This window comes from Sus scrofa, chromosome 10 (genome assembly GCF_054392235.1).
Source record: "Sus scrofa isolate SSC_HxYL_T2T_F1_AM1 chromosome 10, Sscrofa_HxYL_maternal_Yorkshire_Landrace_v2.0, whole genome shotgun sequence".
NCBI lineage: Eukaryota > Metazoa > Chordata > Mammalia > Artiodactyla > Suidae > Sus > Sus scrofa.
In genome coordinates, this window is record NC_139392.1 from 60,479,565 (window position 1) to 60,503,290 (window position 23,726).

The 23,726-nt window shown below is 41.6% G+C and overlaps 2 protein-coding genes across 5 annotated transcripts in view; one reads left to right on the top strand and one right to left on the bottom strand.

Moving 5' to 3' along the window:
- The window catches only part of RIGI (RNA sensor RIG-I), an 84,169-nt gene extending 64,808 nt beyond the window's left edge, over positions 1-19,361 (top strand). Inside the window, exon 19 of one of the 4 annotated variants that reach the window (XM_021064056.2) lies at positions 18,905-19,361. The gene's annotated coding sequence lies outside the window, so the exon portion shown is untranslated. Of the gene's footprint in view, positions 1-229; positions 474-9,534; positions 11,198-11,842; positions 11,978-18,904 lie in introns of those variants that run through there. The other 3 variants (XM_084978887.1, XM_021064055.2, XM_084978888.1) reach the window with 3 other exon arrangements.
- ACO1 (aconitase 1) overlaps positions 1-23,726 on the bottom strand; it is a 63,889-nt gene that overhangs the window by 19,163 nt on the left and 21,000 nt on the right. The window contains exons 3-13 of the mRNA XM_003357729.4: positions 23,415-23,583; positions 20,811-20,948; positions 13,119-13,188; positions 12,830-13,013; positions 11,968-12,107; positions 9,549-9,720; positions 7,212-7,312; positions 6,155-6,271; positions 4,527-4,686; positions 2,869-3,004; positions 445-529 (exon numbers count right to left, since the gene is read on the bottom strand). Coding sequence (XP_003357777.1) covers positions 445-529; positions 2,869-3,004; positions 4,527-4,686; positions 6,155-6,271; positions 7,212-7,312; positions 9,549-9,720; positions 11,968-12,107; positions 12,830-13,013; positions 13,119-13,188; positions 20,811-20,948; positions 23,415-23,583 — 1,472 coding nt within the window. The remainder of the gene's footprint in view (positions 1-444; positions 530-2,868; positions 3,005-4,526; positions 4,687-6,154; positions 6,272-7,211; positions 7,313-9,548; positions 9,721-11,967; positions 12,108-12,829; positions 13,014-13,118; positions 13,189-20,810; positions 20,949-23,414; positions 23,584-23,726) is intronic.

Consider the following 23,726-nt stretch of genomic DNA (forward strand, 5'->3'; position numbering starts at 1 on the left):
GCGAACCAAATAGTATTTCTCAATGATGTAGAATTTATGGGACAAAAATCAAGCCAAGGCAGTTTAGTTTAGGTTCATTTGTGTGGACCCAGTTTTCAGACAATAGGAACAAATGACTCAGTGCCTTTTGCAGTCAAAACCACATTTATGGAGCATGTGTGTGCCAGGCGCCATCTAAATCCTTCATGTCCACTGTCGCCTTAATGCTTACAACTCTTCTATGAAACAGGGATTATTGTCTCCAATTGTGAAAACTGAGGCACAAAGAGGTTAATAGCTTGCCCAGAGGTCTACAACTAGTAACGCTGAGCTCAACTCCAAAGACCATGCTCTTCACCACATTCCCTGCTTCCTGGGACTGTCTGAAAATTACCAGGACTTTGATGACATGTCATATGAAAAAAGACAACAGCCCTGAAGACCCACAGGCTCCTCTGTAATTACCTGCGTAATGGCTTCTACCACAGCTTCGGGTAAGGGCCCGCTGTTGCCGATGCAGGTCATGCAGCCATAGCCCACCACGTCGAACCTGGGTGCAGGAGAGAAGCAGATGACAGGGAGGGACTTTCAGGGGGCCTGTCTGCCCTTACAGGTCCTGGAGGCCATTGACTTGGAGAACAGCAGTGTAGGAAGTAAGTTTAGCACAGGGCGGTTTCTATAAAGCAGTCATTCTCGGGAGTGTTTTGATTTGCTCTTCATCCATTCCAGGTCATTCAATTAGGGTCCTTTCCATAATTGACTTAAAAAAAAATGAAGCATAGTTGATGTACACTATTGTGTTAATTTCAGGTGTACAGCAAAGGAATTCTTTGTTGTGAGTCTGTTTCTATTTTGTAAAGAGACTGATTTGCTCTATTTTTTTAGATTTCACATACAAGTGCTATCATATAATGTGTGTCTTGGTCTGACTTCCTTCACTTAGTATGATAATCTCTAGGTCCATCCATGTTGCTGCAGATGGTAATATTTCATTCTTCTTTATGGCTGAGTAATATTCCTGTGTGTGTGCATACCACATAGTCTTTATCCATTCATCTGTTGAGGGACACTTAGGTTGCTTCCGTATCTGGCTATTATAAATAATGTTTCTATGAACATAGGGGTGCATATATCTTTTTGAATTAAAGTTTTCATCTTTTCCAGATATAATGCCCGGGGTGGAATTGCTGGATCATATAGTACTTCTGTTTTTTAAGGAACCTTTATACTGTTCTCCTTAGTGTTTGCACCAATTTACATTCCCAACACCAATGTGGGAGAATTGGGAGTTCCCACTGTGGCTCAGTGGTAATGAACCTGACTAGTATCCATGAGGACTTGGGTTCATTCCCTGGCCTTGCTCACTGTGTCAAGGATTTGAGCTGTGGTGTAGGTTGCAGATGCGGCTCAGACCCCACATTGCTGTGGCTGTGGGGTAGGCCCAACAGCAGCTACAGCTCTGATTTGACCCCCAGCCGGGGAACTTCCACATGCCATAGGTGCGGCCCTGAAAAAATAAAAAAATAAAAAAAGCTCCAACAATGTAGGAGAGTTCCCTTTTCTCCACACCCTCTCCAGCCTTTATTAATTGTAGACTTTTTGATGATGGCCTTTCTGACTGGTGTGAGGTGATACCTCATTGTGGTTGTGATTTGCATTTCTCTAATAATTAGCAATGTTGAGCATCTTTTCATGTGCCTGTTGCCCATCTGTATGTCTTCTTTGGAAAAATGTCCAAAAAAAAAAAACAAAAAACTTATGCCGATTTTTTGACTGGATTGTTATTTTGATACCCAGTTGTATGAGCTGTTTGTGTATTTTGGACATGATTCCCTTACTGGTTGAATCATTTGCAAATATCTTCTCCCTTTCTGTAGCTTTTCTTTTATTTCGTTGATGGTTTCCTTTGCTGTGCTTCTAAGTTTGATTAGGTCCTATTTATTTTTGCTTTAATTTCTTTTGCCTTGGGATACTAATCTAAGAAAATATTGCTATAATTTATGTCGGAGAATGCTTTGCCTATGTTCTCTTCTAGGAGTTTTATGGTGTCATGTCTTACATTTGGGTCTTTAAACCATTTAGAGTTTATTTTTGGATATGCTGTGAGAGAATATTCTAATTTCATTGATTTACATGAGACTGTCCAGCCTTTCCAACACCACGTCCCTGAAGAGACTGTCTTTTTTTCATTGCACATTCTGACCTCCTTTGTTGAAGATTAGATAACTGTAGGCATATGGGTTTATTTCTGGGCTCTCTATTCTGTCTCATATAATTCACCTTTAAAGGTAATTTACTTTTTAAATTTATAAGTAAATTATAAGGAGTCTACCTAAATGATCTAGAATTTTTACAAGTTTGATGTCTCTATTCACCATTTTTATTATATAATCCCAAAGACCTCTGACCTTTGTGAGGCACATGATAAAAATCTATGTCATCCAAATTAGGAATAGTGGGTTAACTGGAGAAACTGTATTTGGCAACAAATGACTAATTAACTTCAAGGGATCAGAACATCTTTAGGCATGGTAAATAATTCTTTTCAAACCAAAGGACAGACTCTCAGTTGCAGAGCCAATGCTAGCCCATAGCACATCTTCTTGCAACCGAGAAAGAGCGCCCCTTCCCTCAGGAGTGCAGCACCCAGGATGGATTTCAGCCCCTGCTCTCTTCACAGACACTCTTGTCTCATGAATGACCAGCACAGCTGTACAGGAGGGCCCTGCTCTGTTGGAGTGTGAGGGTTTAAGTCTATTTCCTGTCTGACAAAAAACTATGCAATTAGCCACCATCAGATAAGTGTACAGTCATTACAAGGTGACCTAGCAAGGTACTTGTGGAATACAATACAACAAAAGCAATGGTGTAAAAAAATTTCTTCCTCACCCAAGCTGAGACAGGTAAGGCATGACTCCACTTTCTCGCAGGTAGTAGGTAACCACACCACTTCCAGGAGACAGGCTGGTTTTGATGTAAGGCTTCACGTTCAGGCCAGCATCCACAGCTTTCTTTGCTAACAAGCCTGTGAAGTGGTAAACACAGACACGACGCAGGGGGGCTGCCCACTCTAGGTGCCATGGACAGTTTAGGAAACAGACTCACTTTTCAGTCTGCACTTTCTGTCCCTGCCAGAGAGCCTCATTCATGCTGGTGCTTTCTGCCATTTCTGCTGCCTAAGAGAAATCAAAAACTCACTGGCTCAGTCATTAACATGTAACAAAATTGGTTCCAGGCAGGAAGGGATATGCTTTCTTTTTTTTCTTTTTCTTTTCTTTTTCTTTTTTTTTTTTTTGCTTTTTAGGGCTGCACCCATGGCACATGGAAGGTCCCAGGCTAGGGGTCAAATTGGAGCTGTAGTTGCAGGCCTATGCCACAGCCATAGCAATAGGGGATCCGAGCCGCATCTGTGACCTATACTACAGCTCAGGGCGATGCTGGACCCCCGACCCAAGGATCAAACTCGCGTCCTCCTGGATGCTAGTCAGATCCGTTTCTGTACGTCACAACAGGAACTCCTGCTTTTTTGGGTAAGAGATAAACCTAAAACCATTCATGATTACATTATCAAATGAGTTTTTAATTTTGAGGGAAAGCATTCTTTCTAATTAGATTTAGATGACAAATAATTGGAAGGGCCCCCTTTTAAAGGTTATGAATTGTGTACTGGTTGGCGAGGAATACAGTCCACCTAGGAGTAAAAATCTAGTCCTCAGATTTCTTAAAACAGAAGGTCAAGAGTTCCTGTGCCACTGAACTCTGAGCAAAAAGACTATTACAGGGACACTGGGTGCTCTGACTTATGACATATCATAGAAGTAGGAAAAAATAATGGGGGAGGGTGGTTAAAAAAGACAAAAAGTATAGACAAGCCTGTGACTTATCTTAAGGAAACTGGTTTTGTCCAAAGCTTGGGTGGCAATAGATGAATTCTCAGACAAAGAAGGTTTTCCTTAGCACTTGTCCATGTCATAAAGAAAGAACTGTTGATAGCTTTTTGGTTGATGGACACAAGAGGAAACTCTTGGGGGTAACTTAAAATGGAAACTAAAGGGACCCTGTATTAATGAAATTCTGCATATAAATATTAAATATTCAACCAGAATTGCATAATAGATAGATAGGTTTTATCAGCCAATTCAGATGCACTTGACAATGCATCTAAGTCACACTAAGTTCCACTGTACAAAAAGGCCTGTCAGGGGTTTCATAGGGAACAGTCTGTGCCATGAAAAGTTTTTTTTTTTTTACTCCAAAGTCTATCACAAGATTCTAGGCTTTACCAGAAATTCATCTTCCTTTCCTTTCTTCTACTTACTTTCTGTGTTAATTCTAAAGACTGTAATGCATTATGTATTCTACTTTAAATACTTTGCATCTGGCAGTATTTATGGTGTAAACATTTCTGGGCCAATTAATCTCTGCATCTGGAAAAGATAAGGTTCAGGGAACTATATGCAGCACAAAGCTAAGCCTCTGCGGCATGTCTTGGGAAGTTTCCACCCACATGTCCACACCACTATCAGGAGGAATTCAAATGCACTTACCGGCTCCTAACATCACAGACGGATTACTGGTATTTGTGCAGCTCGTAATGGCAGCAATTACCACAGAACCATGAGCAAGGGTGAACTCACTGTTATCATAGATAAATGTCTTATGATCGTTGTGATGGTCTGGAGCAATCTGGAATCCTTTAAATCCTTGCTATAGGAAGAAAAAAAAATAGGGTCAAAAGTTCTCACTTTGGCAGAAAAAAAATTTAATAACTTTAAAGGCCAATTATTAATAAAACATAAACACCTTTGCTGGTAACCTCTGAAATGCTGCGGAAAAATTAAAATTCTCTTGACTCTTTTAAAATCTTTATAAAACGGAGTCATGATTTCTTTTCTTTCTTTTTTTTTTTCTTTTTGTCTTTTTGCCTTTTCTAGGGCTGCTCCCAAGAAGGCATATGGAGATTCCCAGGCTAGGGGTCTAATTGGAGCCGTAGCCACCTGCCTACGCCAGGGCCACAGCAATGAGGGATCCAAGCCGCATCTGCGACCTACGCCACAGCTCACGGCAATGCCGGATCCTCAATCCACTGAGCGAGGCCAGGAATTGAACCCGCAACCTCATGGTTTGTAATCGGATTCGTTAACCACTGTGCCGCGATGGGAACTCCGGGAGTCATGATTTCTGAATCTTATTCTGCTTTGAAATTATTAACTGTTCCTTCCTTCCTACTTCAAATACTGAAACACTGAAACTATAAATTTAGTTCACAGTTAAGCTAATCAAAGCTAACTAGTGGAGACCTAATAGTTACAGACTGAGAGTGCTGTTAATAACTTTACTGAAATATGGAAAAGGGTGCCATTTTGGCCATTCAACCAGTCATGAACAGTAAGGCTAACAAAAGACAGCTGAACATTTGGTAAAATGCTGCCATCCCCTGGGTAAAATCCATCACAGATCTTAATTTTCTCATTCATTTGGAAAATGTTCACTGAAAATCTGTATACAAGATGCTATGCTGGGCACTTTGTGAGATCCAAAGGTGACTATCCTCAGACCTACATTCTTGGAAGAGAAATCAGACTGTCTGGGGCATGTCTTGGGAGGTTTCCACCCACATGTCCACACCACTATCAGGAGGAATTCAAATGCACTTACCTGTTCCTAATGCAAGATGCAAGTAAGATAAAGTACCAACAATGAAGGTAAAGACTATGAAATGCCATCGGAGTTTCGGACTGAGTGCCATGAAGGTTCAAGTGTGGGAGGCGACATTCTACGGTGAGATCTGAGGCCACGCAGGGGAAGAGCTGATAGATGAGGGCGTGCACATGGGGAAAGGACAGGCAGGCAGAGAATGGCCTCAATAGAAGTACAGTGGCTGGAAAAGCTTGAGTAAGTAGAATGAACACTGTGGTGAGAGTCCCGTGGAAAGTAGACATGCTTTGGAACAGCAGGGGTGAGTTGTGTTTGCAGGCAATCAAGCGCTCTAAGGAGGCTGTGTGGCTCTCAGCTAATGTGGGAAGCATCAAGGACTTGAGGATGGAGAGGAAACACCCTCCACACCAGGCTCCAGGAAGATTCTTCACTGAGGGGAGTAAGAAGAAGCCCACGTGCAAAGCCAGGGGTAGGGCAGGGTTGGGGAGGATTTCCACCCACCTCTTTGGGTCCCTACCTTGGCTCCAAGGCAGCTCTCAAAGTCCTTTTTCATGTCAGACACGGCAACTTTGTCCTGAGGTCTTTTGGGTCCACTGCAGCAAGGCACTACTGTTTTCAGGTCTAATTCTACAACCTGCCCACCCAAAAGAAAAGGAACCGTAGAACTGACATTATACCCACAAAGAAAAAACACAGCCATGCCAGAGTGTAAAACACCGCATCAGTAAAAGCTAAACTATCACGTTCAAAACCAAGGACGTCATGGTCCATTTTCACACTTAAGGGATGAATTTCCAAAGATCCAGACAAGCACTTTGGGGGTGGTGCGATACAGGCAGAAGCCTGGCCACCTCGAAGACCAGGGTGGGCACTGTGCCAAGTGTCTTCCACTTGCCCACCTTTGTAAACCAGCTCATGCGTCCTTTGTATTGTTTAAGTCCGAGATGGGCTTTCTACTGAAATGATAGATAAACCACTGTAATTTACTAAGATGACTTGGGGGTGGGGGTTGTGAAGCCATGATGTCATCAATTCCAGGAAGTGGGCCTAAGCCTAATTGAATATATTTTTTCCTCAAGGTAGTAACAAAACAAGGGCCCTACATCTAGTTTATCCTCTGATCTTGGCTCCAGAGGAAAATGTGGATTCAGTTTGCACCCTAGAAAATGAATAAGGATAAGTATGTTGATGGATAAATCAGAACTAATTGACTGGCTCGCACCTGTTTTCATCTATAATAACAAAGAGCTTATCAGCCTTTAAATAGCTCCAGGCCTTCTAAACTCCTTCTCCAAAGGTCTTCCCTGGCTCCAAGGCAACTACACATGAGGAGTAAATTAAAAAGAGGGGAGCACACAATTCAAGCTAATGGTCAGGAAGATGGGAGATGTTATTTTGTCTATAATTCCTTATCTTTTTGACTTTTCGGCCTTTAACATCCTGTTCTTCTGTGATAACTTGGCAGTGTCTAATTTCCTACAAGCACACCCCCCCCCCCAAGAACAAACATTCACAACTAAAACCACAGTCTCCAGGAAGAGGAAACACATGTTTGGTGAAAGGCGCTCTCATACCTGGGCAAAGTCTGGGTCTTGAGAGGAGTCACTGAAATCCCGAAACATTCCCACAGCCTGAAGATACTTTTTAATATGCTTTACTTTATCTTCATCACGACCTAATGGCATTTTAAGAAGTAACAAATAACAGATATGAATATTTCCTGGTGAAACTAATGCCTTCCCCAACAACTGTACAAGCAGTGGGCATTTTACTTAAACACCCAGAGCCCTGCTGATATTGCAGCTTTTGGGCGAATAGTCTAACTCTCCAGCTGATACTCCTGTGTTTATTGGGGGCCATTAACTTGATCTGCTGTCCTACCAAAGTGACCATTTCCTGAAGAAGATTCTGATCTCTCTTTGGTTATGGTGCTTTTTTTTTCTTTTTACCCTCGGCATATGGAAATTCCAGGCTAGGGGTCGGATCGGAGCTGCAGCTGCCGGCCTACACCATAGCCACAGCCACACCAGATCTGAGCCGCATCTACAACCTACACCACAGCTCACGGCAATGCTGGATCCCACAACATGCTGAGTGAGGCCAGGGATTGAACCTTCATCCTCATGGATACTATTCGGATTCGTTTCTGCTGAGCCACAACGGGAACGCCCTGGTTATGGTTCTTAATTAGGAGGATCCAGCATACCTCTTACGTATCTGCCTACCACTGGCCACAGACCCTCAGCATTCCACATTCTTGTTAAAACAGTAATCTTCCCATCTCCCACCACGCAGTCTCCTGCGCACCCAGCACTGTGTGTTAAACATTTATAGATGCACACAGTGACTTGAGAAGATGAAATAACCTTCCCATGAAACACAGGCAGTACATGGCAGAACCAGTATCTGAACCTAAGTTTAAGTTCAAAGTCCTTACTCAGAATGCTGTGTCACAAGGATTATGACCCTGAACACTATGCTGTTTCTTTCTTATCAAGGCCCTGGTTGCAGGAGATAATACGCATGGTTTGTTCAAAGGACGTGTATTCCTCCCATTTCTCTGACGGTTAAATAAGATTGTGTGAGAGCTTGATTCTTGGATCCACAACAAATCAGCATTTTTTTTTTGTTTGTTTGCCTGCTTGTTTTAACTGAACTGTAAAGTCATCAGCTTTCAGCATGGACTTTATAACAGATGACTATCTGGTCTTCGTTAACATGTTTATCATGACCTGTTCTTGGGCTCCAGTGTCATCACATCCCGTGTCATCTGCTCCAGGAAGAGGCACGGGAGAAATTTCTCATAGGTTTCAGTTTGAGAAAGGGTTCAACTTCCCCGAAACCATCTGTATCAATTCAAGAGATGTTACAGATTTGGTACCAGATCAGCAAGACATTCAGTGGCCACCTCTAAAGCTACAAACTAATCTTCTCTCCGGATGTATTTTGCAGCTTTCCCCTCCCCACCATCCTGTCCCTTCTCTCTTAAGGTGGCTCAGCGCTTTAATTGAGGGACAGAGGTAGAAAGTAGTGCTCTGATGCTCAGCATCCTATGAAACTTGATTTTTATTTATTTATTTTTGGTGTACTATGCTTTTTAACTTTTTTTTTTTTTTTAATTTTTGTTGTTGTTGTTGCTATTTCTTGGGCCGCTCCCGAGGCATATGGAGGTTCCCAGGCTAGGGGTCCAATCGGAGCTGTAGCCACCGGCCTACGCCAGAGCCACAGCAATGTGGGATCCACGCCGCGTCTGCAACCTACACCACAGCTCACGGCAACGCCGGATCCTTAACCCACTGAGCAAGGGCAGGGACCAAACCCGCAACCTCATGGTTCCTAGTCGGATTCGTTAACCACTGCGCCACGACGGGAATTCCAACATTAATTTGTTTTAAATGATTTTTATTTTTTCTTTTATAGTTGGTTAGTGTTCCGCTAATCTTCTACTGCACAGCAAAGTGACCTAGTCACACATACATATAGACATTCTTTTTCTCACATTATCCGCCGTCATGCTCCATCACGAGTAACTAGATACGGTCCCTGTGCTATACAGCAGGATCTCACTGCTTATCCACTGCAAATGCAATCGTTTGCATCTATTAACCCCAGATTCCCAGTCCATCCCACTCCCTCCCCCTCCCCTTTGGCAACCACAGGTCTCTTCTCCAAGTCCCTGAGTTTCTTTCCTGTGGAAAGGTTCATTTGTGTCATATATCAGATCCCAGATACAAGTGGTATCATATGGTATGCGTCTTTCTCTTTCTGACTGACTTCATTTGGTAAGAGAGTCTCTCGTTCCACCCATGTTGCCGCAAATGGCATCATTTTGTTCTTTTTTTATGGCTGAGTAGTATTAGCACCCATGAAACTTTAGAAAGGACCTTCTGTTTTCAGGGCTCTGCACTTACCTGTCTGCACCAGGTACTTGATACTGACTTCATCAACTGGGAAGAAGGCAGCGGTTGCTCCATACTCTGGACACATGTTGGCAATGGTGGCTCGGTCAGCAATGGATAGCTGGGCTACTCCTGGCCCGAAGAACTCAACAAACTTGCCCACAACCCCAACTTGGCGGAGGTGCTGAGCAACAGAACAACAGGAAAGTCTGAGACTTGATAAACCCTTATTTAAAACACCTTGCAATTCTCATAAACTAGCCTCGTGAGTCAACACAGATAATAAATTAGCCCAACATATTTTTGATTACTTTGAAAAATAAAACTTAAAAAAGTAATTCTAACTAAATACAGCATGGTATCCTGGCGTAGATCCTGGAATGGAAAAGAGACATTTCTGAAAAACTGGTGAAGTCTCTATTTAGTTAATAATGTCATACTAATGTTAGCTACTTCGCTTTCTGAAAAATGTCTGTGGTTGTGTAAGATGTTAACATCTGTGGAAGCTGGGAGAAAGGGAATAGGAGCTCTGTGTTGTCTTTACATCAACTCTCCTATAAATCTAAAATTCTGTCAAAAATTTCTTAAAAGACGGAGTTCCCATCATGACTCAGCAGAAATGAATCTGACTAGTATCCCTGACGATGAAGGTTTGATCCCTGGCCTTGCTCAGTGGATCAAGGATCCAGGGTTGCCATGAGCTGAGGTGTAGGTTGCAGACGTGGCTCAGATCTGGTGTTGCTGTGGCTGTGGTGTAGCCCATCAGCTACAGCTCCAAATCAACCCCTAGCCTGGGAACTTCCACATGCTGCGGGTGAGGCCCTAAAAAAAAAAAAAGAAAGAAAGAAAGAAAAAGTAATATCAAAACACAAATAATATTAAGAGTTTTGGAGTTTCCGTTGTAGTGCAGTGGAATGAACCCCACTGGTATCTATGAGGATGGGGGCTCTATCCCTGGCCTTGTTCAGTGGGTTAAGGATCCCAAGTTGCTGTAGCTGTGGTGTAGGCCAGCAGCTGTAGCTCCCAATTCAACTCCTAGCCTGGGAACTTCCATTTGCTACAAGTGCAGCTCTAAAAAGCAAAAAAAGAAAAAAAAAAGCGTTTTTGTTTTTTTTTTTAAATGAGAAACTTTCTTTCACTATAATCAGATAAAAGAAGTGCCTAGAAGTGCTAAAAATTAAATTCTTTCAACTTACATAAATTATGATTTGCACTTGTTGAGGATGCACATGCCTTGTTCTCAAGGGTATAATGAACAAATAAATATTCTGAACACTGGTATTCAAATGTAATCAAAAGATTCACACAGCCTGACACCTACCTCTTCTCCATACAAGCCATCAGCCAGGGCTGGGGCTTCAGTGACTGGCTTCGCCCTGCCTGAAATCAGTTTCGTAAAGTGTGGTCAACCACATGGACAAGCTCTTTTGATTATGTGGAGTTCTGCCAAATTTTGTGGGCAAAGCCTGTGTTATTCCACATTTGCAGAATGATGCAGACATCTCTGATGACCAATAGTGTTCAAATAAATCGAGTTCTGATCTCCATGAAGATTAAATCAACAGTACAGCATCTATCCCAAATACCTCAAACCTCCAAACTATACAACTACAAAAAAATGTACATTTGTGTGATAATAAAAAATTGTTTTGCTAATCTTCTTTCAGAGTGGAACTGCCTTCTTTTTACAAAGTGAGCAAATCTCTCTCACACACACACACGATTATTTCCTCAAGGGCAAAAGAAAAAAAAAAAAACTAATACTTTCCAACTTGAAGAAACATCTGTTATAATAATGTAACTTACAATACAGAGAATGGAATAAAAAAAGTAAACAATAATTCATGGAAAGAGTTATGTATAAAGAAGAAACTGCATGGAAAAAATGTAGTAGAAGTATAAACATATGCATGGAAATGATTTCTTACAGCCTCAGGATAGTGATTATTTCTAGGAATGAGGAGAGTCGCCTTAGCCATAAATATTACACTTTACTTCTGAAAAAATATACATACAGAGAGAGCTCTGAAGGAAATACAGCAAAATGTTACCATCTGTTAAGTCTACGTGGTGGGCATATAAATGTCATTTTAACTTCTGTGTACTTAAACTATTTCCCAATTTCAAAAAAAAATTTTTTTAAAGAAGAAGATCCATGTAGCCATAGAAGAGTAAAATGAACATAATGATCTAAATCTTTAACCACTATGCCACGGTGTGGCCATAAAAAGAAAAAAAAAAAACAAACAAAACCCAAACAAAACAAACTTAACCACAGTTCTCCTCTTATCTCATATCTTTTAAAGTCATCAATGTGCTGTCTCCAAGCATTTCTAGAGCACATGGAAACCAAGAGAGACTCCAGCATGTGCTTCCTCTCTGTTTGTCACTGTGACTCTCTAAGACCACAGAAGAGACAACACATTGTTACCTTGGTGATGGTGAGTACGATGTCAGTGGATGTTACCAGGGGGTGGGGATTTCCCATCAGCTTGTAGCCAATCACCTGAGGAAGCACCATGCTGATTGGCTGGCCCAGCATGACAGCTTCTGCTTCGATACCACCCACACCTGTAAAGAAAGGCATGTCAGAAGTACTTCATTACTCCTCACTCTATGCTTCAGGCATACATAGTTCAGTGTCATTAACAAGTAGTCAACCCAGTATTACTAGTATAGAGTTAAGTTTCCTTTTCTCTATCCCTCTACAGAATTTTTTTTTAACAAATGTTTCTCAAACTGTGGTCCTCTAGACACCTGTATCAAAATCCCCATGATTGCACACTAAAGAGTGTGATTCAGGAGTCTCTATTTTTAATAAACGCCCTATAAGTGATTTTCACTTATTCTAATACCAGTTATGCCAGTTCATTCTTCCAGACATTATACTGAGTTTCTAGGAGGCATGAGACACTTTTCTGGGTGCTAGAAATACAGCAGTAAACAAAGCAAAAACACGTCTTCCATATTTGTGGTGACTCAGATTCATGGTGCTGGGATGTATTGCATCCAAGTAAATCAAGGTACATGCCGGAGTTCCTATCGGGACTCAGCAGAAACAAATCTGACTAGCATCCACGAGGACTTGGATTCTCTTCCTGGCCCTGCGCAGTGGGTTAATAAGGATCTGGCATTGCCGTGAGCTGTGGTGTAGGTTGGCGGCTACAGCTCCCATTCGACCCCTAGCCTGGGAACCTCCGTATGCCATGAGTGCGGGCCTAAAAAGACAAAAAAAATCAAGGTGTATGCCATAGAACAGCATGTGTGGAACAGGAACCCAGAAGAATACTCACCCCAACCGAGAATACCCAAACCATCAATCATGGTAGTGTGTGAATCTGTGCCCACAAGGCTGTCCGGGTAATAATATCCATCCTGATCAAACACCACTCTTGCCAAATACTCCAGATTCACCTGGTGGATGATTCCCGAGCCAGGAGGAATAATCCGCATGTTGCGAAAAGCCTGAGAGCCCCACTAGGATCAAAGAATGGGAAGAACACTATGAATGCCCGGCTCATCTTTACATAGCTCACCCCCACACATAAAGAATTGACCAGTGGAGCCAGACTCTGTCCATACCTTTAAAAATTCAAATCGTTCTCTATTTCTTTCAAATTCCAGGTCTTGATTCTTCTGTAAACTGTCTGCCCTGGTAGAGAGAAAAGCTAAATGTATAAACTCGAAGGCTTAAAATGTTACTGGTCAAATTTATTGCTGATACAAACAAGATGGCAATTTCATGTGCAGGGTGGCTAGGTGGTATTATGCATTCAGGAAAGGAAAGGAGAGGTAATTAAAGAAAGTAAAAAATCATTATTTGGTTCAAGTGATCCTTACAATGCCTTTAAACATGGTGGGAAGAAAATATTAAATGAATCTGGGTTAAAACTAATTTAATCATAGTCTCATTCTTAGGAGCAGACTCAAACATTGATGATGACAGTGGCAGTTTAAGTATTTAAAGAAGGCTTCTTCCTGTGCTCCTTTCTCATCTGTGACCTTGTTACCAACACCTCTCTGAGCTGAGCCATGTCTGGGCTGGCATTTTAATCTGTTTATGTTGGGAGACAGGGAACTAGTGACACCAGGGGGCAGAGGAATTTATCGAATCACAACCTCCTATCTTTCAAATGGAGGTTGATGAGAAGGATGGTGCCACCCAAGAAGATCTGTAAAGCCCAGAATATATGCCCAGGTTTGCTCAAAGTCAGTCAGTCCATCAGGACTGATGTGGACCACGCAGGGCATTGGGAAGCTTTCCCAGAGTATCTCTAATCAAACTACATGGCCTTGAGTTAAGGCAGAATTAGACAGAGTTGCAACTTTGCATATTGAGCACAAAGGAACATTTGTAAACCATGTGGTATGGATTGAGTAAACACAGGAAAGGATGGTAACATTAATAGCTAGGAACCAAGTCAGGAGTTCCCATCTGGTTCAGTGGAAACAAATCCAACTAGGAACCATGAGGTTGTGGGTTCCATCCCTGGCCTCAGTCAGTGGGTTAAGGATCTGGTGTTGCCGTGAGCTGTGGTGTAGATCAAAGATGTGGCTCAGATCTGATGTTGTTGTGGCTGTGGTGTAGGCTGGTAGCTCCAATTGGACCCCTAGCCTGGGAACCTCCATATGCCATGAGTGCGGCCCTAAAAAGCAAAAAACAAAAACAAAAACCCCCAAGTCAGACTTCACTAACTGATAGTTAACTCTTACTGACATTACTAGGAATCAGCCACTTTAGGGAATTCCCTGGTGGAGCAGGGGTTAGGAATTGGTGCTTTGATCTCTGGTCTGGGAACTGTGATCCAGCATCAAGACCCTGCACTCGTGGCTGAATAAATAAATAAATACTTTACATTTACTTTCTCATTTAGTCTTCAAAATAACCCTCTGAGTTAGGCATGACTCATAGCCACATTTTTCAAAAGAGGAAACTGAGCGACAGAGAGGGTAAGAAACTTGGTCAGGACCACACAGCTAGTAAATGGTGGAAGTGGAGCTGAAATCCAGGCAGTCTGATTCCAGAGCTGATGCTCTAAGTCCCTGTTCCACACTGCCCCTCTGTAGTAGTAGTTACAGCATCTGTAGCAGGAATGGCTCCCGAGGTGATGACGACTGCCATAGTAACAATAATGGCAGAAGCCAAAGTGCAGGATTGCAGGTTATGTCATATAGGTTCTGAGTGCTTAACGCACAGGTACTCATTCAGTCATTAACAACCCCTCTCATAGGTAGTACGATTACGCCTCATATAGAAGAGGAAGCTGTGGCACAGGAAGAGAAATTTTCCAAGGTCACACACTTGTAAATGACAGAGCCGTCCCTGAACCCAGATCTGACTGGTCTTGGAGCCTCTACCTTAACCAGCATACCCACCTTCTTCCCTCATTAATGACCTACTGAGCCTACCTTGTGCCACATGCCGGGTGTACAATGGTGCACAAGAGGCCTGTGCATCGCCCAGCTGGAGCTCAGAGCCTGGCAAGAGACACAGAGCAGCAACCAGGCATCTGTGAATGTGACCATCAGTGTTTTGATACGGAAAGTGCTGGGTGCTGTGGGAACACTCAGGAAGGGCCATGATCTCGGACCAGGGAGCCAGGGATGCCTTCTAGAAGGAAATGACATCAGGGTAGTCTGGAGGGTGAGGGGGAGTCCACCACATAAAAATGGGTAGGCACTCCTTAAGAAAAGGACTGGAGGCACTTATTATTTACTCTACAGAAACACGTTCAGCTACCACTTGGATTTTTTTCTTTTTCTCTTGATGTGAATATTCTTCCAGATAAGTGACAGTTGCTTTGACGGAATTAATTCATGAGAGGACTTTAGAGAATGGGCCAAATCTGGCCTAAACCTGTTTATATTTGGCTCTCAAGCAAAGAGTATTTTTAAAAATTTTTAAAGGTTAGAAAAAAATATATGTGAACAGAGACAGTAGGTGGCCAGCAAAACTAAAGTATTTGGTACTGGCCATTTGCAGTAAAAGTTTGCCCATCCCTGACATGGAGAAGGAATGTCTGTGACTGCGGGTACATGTTAGAGAAAAGTAAGAGAGAGGAATTCCCATCGTGGCTTAGCAGAAACAAATCTGGCTAGCATCCGTGAGGACGCAGGTTCGATCCCTGGTCTTGCTCAGTGGGTCAAGGATCTGGTGTTGCCATGAGCTGTGGGGTAGGTTGCAGACGTGGTTCGGATCTGGCATTGCTGTGGTTGTGGCATAGGCCAGCAGCTATAGCTCCAATTTGACCCCTAGCTTGGGAACCTCTATATGCCGTGGGTGCGGCCCTAAAAAGACCAAAAAAGAAAAAAAAAAAGAAAAAAGAAAGGGAAGTAAGAGAACTAGAGGAGAGAGCTGGGTGGCATGAGGTAGCTGTTCTGACCTCTGATGTGACCCCCCGATCAGCAGCCCCTGTGGACCCTCTGCACCAGAGGGAGCCACTCTTCCTTGTTCTCATCTCCACCTTCTCACCAATACACTGAGGGCTGCATCCCTCCAGTGCCCACCTGTCTCTTCAGGTCCACGTCCATATTTCCAGTGTATCCTGCAGCAGGACCATCTTGGGCATCACACACTCAACAGGTCAAACCCTGCCGCATGACCTTCTTTCCTAAATCTCCTCCTCATCCCTGTCCGTCCATCTCTCATCTGAAGACCTCCTCTTGAGCCAATTAGTACCTACAGCTATCAAAGTGTTTATTCCAGAAACAGATTCCTCACTAGTTTCTCTCTCAGGCTAGTCAACCCATCTTTTGTACTGTCACCAGAATTGGTTTTCCAAAATATAGACTGTCTCAACCCATCCTGAATCTGCCAGTGGATCCCTTTTCTTAATAAAGTGCAAATCCTTTGCCTTAAAAAAGAAGATCGGAGTTCCCGTCGTGGCTCAGTGGTTAATGAATCCCACAAGGAACCATGAGGTTGCGGGTTCGATCCCTGGCCTTGCTCAGTGGGTTAAGGATCTGGCATTGCTGTGGCTGTGGTGTAGGCCGGCGGCTACAGCTCTGATTAGACCCCAGCCTGAGAACCTCCATATGCCTCGGGTGCAGCCCTAGAAAAAGACAAAAAAAAAAAAAAAATAATAATAATAAAATAAAAGTCCACAACCAACTAGCCTCACCTAACTGTCTGACCCTTGCTGTCCCACGGAAACAAGGGTGCTAATGTTTAGAAAAAACAGGGTCCTCCAGTCTGTCCTGACTTCCTTTACAGGCCCTCTCCCATCCTCCAATCCAAACTTTCAGCTTCAACCACACTGTGGTCCTTGTAGATTTTTCTATTACTCAGATCTTTCCTAAGTTCATCCAGTCTGGTGAGCATTTAATAAGGTCTCTGAGGAGTTCCCCTGTGGCCTAGTGGTTAAGGATTTGGCATTGTCACTGCTATGGCTTGGGTTCCATTGCTGGCCCAGGAACTTCTGCATGCTGCAGTCATGGCCAAAAAAAAAAAAAAAAAAAAGAAAATGAAAAAGATCTCTCAAAGTGACTAGTCTCACAGACTAAAGCGGAAATTTCTCTTTACTTAAAATTTTAAATCAGATTTGGATGTAGTTCGAAGTTCTGGAGTATTACAGTTAATGGTTCTTCAGAAATACTCATGAAGTCTGGTCAGAAACTTATGATATTCTTGTTGGGATTCCTTTTTAAAAGGTTATTTCTAAGATAACTTTGTAAAACATAACAATAATGCATTAACTATTGATAATTTTAGATCCTCAATTCCTAAAGATGGGGTGAGGCCAATTAATGTTATTCAAACCAAGGAAAGAGCTTAGAAATACTTAGAAAATTCACCATCACCCCTTGCCCAGTTTTTCTAGTTCATTTCTGGAAACAGCTGGACATAAGCCTATAGCGCACAGTTCCACAAAAGTTGAGACATAGCACATTTAATTTCTTACAAAAATGAGGAAAGAGACTGGGAGGTCAAATTGCAAAATCAAACTCAAGAAATAAGCAAAAAAAAAACTACCAATGAAAATACTTCTAAAAGAAATATTTCTCTAGTTAAAAAAAATGTTTGCTAAATTTGGATATCATTTTGGATCGAGTTCATCCCTGGACTTTGCTGTTTTCCTTATAATGTTTTTAGTATTACAGTGTAGATGAAAAAGACCTATACAAAACTGAAACCAGAGTTAATAATGGGTGTCAACGTTTAAAGAGGAAAAAGTCACAGTGAACTGGTGATGACTCAGATTCTTTACCTGCTTAATCATCAGGAGCTCTTTGAGTTTTGAGTCAGCCTTTAGACATTAAAACAATTACAGTTCTGGCTCCACCAGAACTTCCAAGGAAATAAGGTCAATCCATCAAGACCAATGAGAGTTTTTTCAAAAAGATAAAGTTGCCCATGACTTTATGAGGCTACTTTTTATAATTGCTGAAGTGGGACTTCAGGGAACGTGTTTACTCTCCAGTAGGGTAACAGTTTCTGTGTGTGTGTGTGTGTGTATTTGTCTTTTGTCCTTTTAGGGCCACACCCATGGCATAGGGAGGTTCCCAGGCTAGGGGTCTCATCGGAGCTGTTGCCGCTGGCCTACGCCAGAGCCACAGCAATGTGGGATCTGAGCTGTGTCTGCAAACTACACCACAGCTCATGGCAGTGCTGGATCCTTAACCCACCAAGTGAGGCCAGGGATTGAACCAGTAACCTCATGGTTCCCAGTCGGATTTGTTTCTGCTGCACCACGACGGGAACTCCAGTTTGTGTATATATTTTTAACTCTTCCCTTTGAAATCAGAACATTAATAAAAGTTTCCTAAGGATGAGTTTTAGAGTCCAAAGCAAAGCAAAGAGCTGGCAAGTATCCAGGCTGCTTGTTCCAAGAAATGTAAATTCAGGGGACAAAGCAGATTCCTCTTTATTCCTGAATTTCTCTGGTCTGGCTATTGGCAACATTAATTTGAAAATGACCAGTTTCTCCATTTCTCTTGAGGCTATAATGGAACCCACTTAAGAAAGCAAATGAAAGTTTATTTTTTTCCTTCAAGTAGGTTTGTTTCATAATCTTAAAAAACTTTCTATTGTAAAAATAACAGCTTCTTTTGGAAAAATAGAATAGGTACAATTGCTTAGCAGTTTGACACTTCTTTCCAGTTTTTTGATCTCTGCCAAGCTTTTCATGTAGCTGAGATCATTGTATACATGCAATTTATACCTGGCTCATTGAGCTATGATGTGAGCATGTTCTGACTGTCATTAAGCACATAGATACAACTGTAAAGGTTACCTAATAATTCACTTTAAGAACATACCATCATTTAATAAATCACTCTCCTTTGTAAATGAACCCTTAGAATGCTTCCAGGTTTTTATAATAAATAATATGTTAATGTTTAATCATTAAGCTTTCTCTGAATTTCAGATATCTACAAATGGTATGGTTAGAAGTGGAAATTCCAGGACAAAGGATATGGCGGTTTCTAAGCATCTTACATGTACCTTGCTTTCATCATTTCTAATTTGCAATGCTACCAACGGTTTTTCCCTCACGACACCTTTATAATTAACCATGTTTGCTTTCTAATCTTAACTATGTTGATAAAAGAAAATGGTATCTTAAGGATTGAATTGACTTTTTTATCACTTGTAAAGTTGAAAAGGCTTTATATACTGTTTACTGTCTGCATTTCCATTCATTGTAGAATGTGCACCTGTCCATTTATCTGCTGGGTTTTACTATGTGTGCTTTTTTCTTTTAAGATGGATTACATATGTTCTTTATATATTAAGGATATTAATTCTTTGTCATAGCTGTTGAAAAGGTTTTTCAAGTTCTCTCCTGTTAAACTGTAATCATTAAAGTTTCCCTTGTGCCTCAGCAGAAATGAATCCAACTAGTATCCATGAGGATATGGGTTCGATCCCTGGCCTCATTCAGTGGGTTAACAATCTGGTGCTGCCATGAGCTGTGGTGTAGGTGGCAGACACGGCTTGGATCCGAGTTGCTGTGCTGTAGTGTAGGCCAACAGCTGTAGGTCTGAATTGACCCCTAGCCCAGGAACTTCCATATGCTACATGTGCTGCCCTAAAAAGCAAAAAAAAAAAAAAAAGTAAGTCATTAACTCTATAGATTTTTTTTTAACTTTGTTTCATTCATTGCATCTAAATTTAGAAAGGTCTTTCTCATCAAGACATATATAATTAAATTTTCGATGAATTAATTTTTAAAATATTAGTGCTTTAAATCACATATTAAAGCACTGCTCTCTCTACCAAATAAATTTTCCTAGCATTGTATGCAGAACAGTTATTTCTAACCAAGTTCTATCTAAAGTTGATCATTTTATTTGGTTGTACTTCTAGCTTAAGACATTAGCCTTCTAGCAGTACCTGGTTGCCCTCCCTCTTTCCAAAGCCTTGTGTGATCTTGTAGTTACTGGAGTGTACTCCTCCATCCCTGACTTTGGGCTGTGTGACTTGCTCTGATGAATGCCATTGTGAATAGAAGTGATCCTGTGTCAGTCCTCATCAAGGCCTTAAAAGATACTGCAGGTGCCCCCTTGCCCTCTTGAACCTCTGTGATCACCCATCAACTGCTTCTCCTTCAGCCCCCACACAGAAATGGAGCAGTCCAAGTGCCCTGCAGATGTGCAGTGTGTAGAGTCAACCCAGCCAGGGCTGGATGAAGCAGAGCTGCCCAGCTGTGCTCCACTTAGACCAGCTAACCTCCCAACCAACTTGTACATGTGTAAGAAATACACTCTTGTTGGCTACCGCCATTGGTAGGATTGGTAGGTTGTTGATAGGATTTTGGCAGGAAGAGAGAAGTGGATATTCCAAACAATAGAAAGAACAAAGGAAAAGAATGGGAAAGACATTTTGGACACCTGCATGCAGAGATAGAAGATGGCCAGATATGCAATAGTTGCTTGGGATCAAAAAAAAAAAAAAAAAAAAAAAAAAAAAAAAAAAGAACCACTGGTAAAAAAGAAACAAAAAAACAAGCCCAGACTCAACTCAGATACATACTTGATTGACAAGCCCTCATGGCAGAAATTTGTATGTGTGTTTTTCACCCAAACCTCAAGCTTAAACACAGGCTGCATCCACCCAAGAAGTAAAAAGGAAAAAAAAAACATTAAAAAAATTTCACCTGTCTCACTAAAAAAAAATTTAAGGGGAAAATATATGTAAAGTTTGAGTTTTCCTGAATATAGTTTTTAAAGGTTTTCTTCTTTTATTTAACTACATATACACACACAAAAGAAAATTATACTCCAGGATTTTGCACAAAGCAGACAACCCAAGTATTCACCCTAAACTCTTACCTTCTGTTGAAATCAACCTGGATAGAATGATCAATGACGAGGTCAGCGGGACAGACAGGGTTTATTTTCTCTGGATTTCCTCCTAACTTTTTCACAGCATCACGCATGGCAGCAAAGTCAACCACAGCTGGCACACCGCTGAGAAAACAGAATTAAGCAGGAAATAAATCTCTTAAACATGCGTCATGAATTTTCTTCAGCTTTTACCTGATAATACTGATCAATATTGATAATACTGGCAATGGGCCTTTCTCTTCAGTGGGGCTAACAACGGATGAGTTAGAAAAGTGAAAGTTTCTCAATACATTTTCCTGAGCAGAAATACTATCAGCAATAAATGCCACAACCAAGTGATATTTCTACAGGCAGTTTTATCCCTGCAGTAAAGTTAACAACCAGTACAGTCTAAACAGAGAAACTGTGCAAAGACTCTGGACCTTTTTCTGCCATCACTGTTCCCTGTTCCCATGGAGGGGTGACAAAGACCTGGACGAGATACTTGGATCACACCCTTCAATTTCAAACCCAGTTTAAAGGAATGGATCTAATTCAGAAAAGTAGGCTGTGAATCACATTTAGACTAAGTGAATCCTTTCTGTTATATTGGACAATAAAATGTGGGTGATCTTATCTTGAAAAATGAAATTTGAAAATGAAAAGGTACAGACCTACAGACCAATTGAACAGAATAGAGAACCCAGAAATAAACCCAGACACCTATGGTCAATTCATCTTTGACAAAGGAGGCAAGAGCATAAAATGGGAAAAAAGTCTTTTTAGCAACTGTTGCTGGGAAACCTGGACAGCTGCATGTAAATCAGTGAAACTAGAACACAGCCTCACACCACGCACGAAAATAAACTCAAAATGGCTTAAAGACTTAAATATAAGACAAGACACCATCAAACTCCTGGAAGAGAACACAGGCAAAACATTTGCTGACGTCAGCCTTACAAATGTTTCCTCAGGTCAGTCTCCCAAAGCAATAAAACAAAAGCAAAAATAAACCAGTGGGACCTAATCAAACTGAAAAGCTTTTGCACAGCAAAGGAAACCAAAAAGAAAACAAAAAGATAACTTACAGAATGGGAGAAAGTAGTTTCAAATGATGCAACTGACAAGGGCCTAATCTCTAAAATATACGAACAACTTATACAACTCAACAGCAAAAAAGCCAACAACCCGATTGAAAAATGGGCAAAAGACCTGAATAGACATTTCTCCAAGGATGACATACAGATGGCCAACAAGCACATGAAAAAATGCTCAACATCACTGATCATTAGAGAAATGCAAATCAAAACTACCATGAGATACCACCTCACACCAGTCGGAATGGCCATCATTAATAAGTCCACAGACAACAAATGCTGGAGGGGGTGTAGACAAAAGGGATCCTCCTCCACTGCTGGTGGGAATGTAAGCTTGTACAACCACTATGGAGAACAGTATGGAGATACTTTAGAAAACTATACCTAGAACTACCATATGACCCAGAAATCCCACTCTTGGGCATATACCTGGACAAAACTTGCCTTGGAAAAGATACATGCACCCACATGTTCATTGCAGCACTATTCACAATAGCCAAGACAAGGAAACAACCTAAATGTCCATTGACAGATAAATGGATTAAGATGTGGTATATATTCACAATGTAAAACTACTCAGCCATAAAGAAGAACAAAATAATGCTATTTACAGCAGCATGGATGGAACTAGAGACTCTCATCCTGTGTGAAGTAAGTCAGAAAGAGAAAGACAAATACCTTATGATATCACTTATATCTGGAATCTAATATACAGCACAGATGAACCTTTCCACAGAAAAGAAACTCATGGACTTGGAGAATAGACTTGTGGTTGCTGTGGGGGAGGAGGAGAGAGTGGGAGGGACTAGGAGCTTGGGGTTAATAGATGCAAACTATTGCCTTTGTAATGGATTAGCAATGAGATCCTGCTGTATAGCTCTTGGAACTATGTCTAGTCACTTACTATGGAGCATGATAATGTGAGAAAACAGAATGTGTACATGTATGTGTAACTGGGTCACCATGCTGTACAGTATAAAAAATTAATAATATATTGGGGAAATTAAAAAAAAATAAATAAAAGACATTGAAAATGCAGTGTCTCAAAATGAGGCTGTGATGGGGAGCAGGTCCTGGGACAAGCAAGATGTGAGCAGAGGCCTAAGAGCAGCAGATGGGGCCTGGTGACCTCCATGTCCCCCCTCAAGTGAGCCACATTCAAGGACAGTGGTTTGAAATCTGGCTCCCTGGGGGAGAGGACAGAGGGGAGAAAGATTCCAAGATAGCTCTACTCCATGCTGTTTCTTTCAACTCTCGCTAGTGTACTTGGGACTCAGATCTTCAGGACCAAGGACAGTGACCTTTGCCATTGGAAAAACTGGTGTGAGTACCATTCCGACTTGCCTTGAGGTTCTCTCCTGCTGTCTGGGATGACCGCCCCCTTTTGCTCTCAGATGTTGGGTGAAAAATTATATAGTCACTGACTTTGTTTTTGTTTTTGTTCTTAAAAAGCTTTCTCTAGAGGGTGACAGGGGAGGCAGAGAAGAAGAGAGTGAAGGGACATTAGGCTCACGTAAAGTCCTGCAGGATGACTCGGGCAGGCTTAAACGGTACTTCTATGTTCTCATGCTGCAACACATTCCAATTCAGGATATTTTCCACGTCATCTTTCTTCACCAAAAATTGATCACAGTTCCTAATGGCTGCCTCCAGGAGAACTCTGATAGAAAATGGTAAGCGTCCTAGGAGTAAAGGAGAAAGCATCAGGAAACAAACAAATACCATGAGACATCTCATTATAAGAGCTCTTTAAAGCCAGTCTCTATACATACTTGACACAAAGCATCATGCTGTTCTTCCAATAGATAAAGGAGGTGAATTTAAA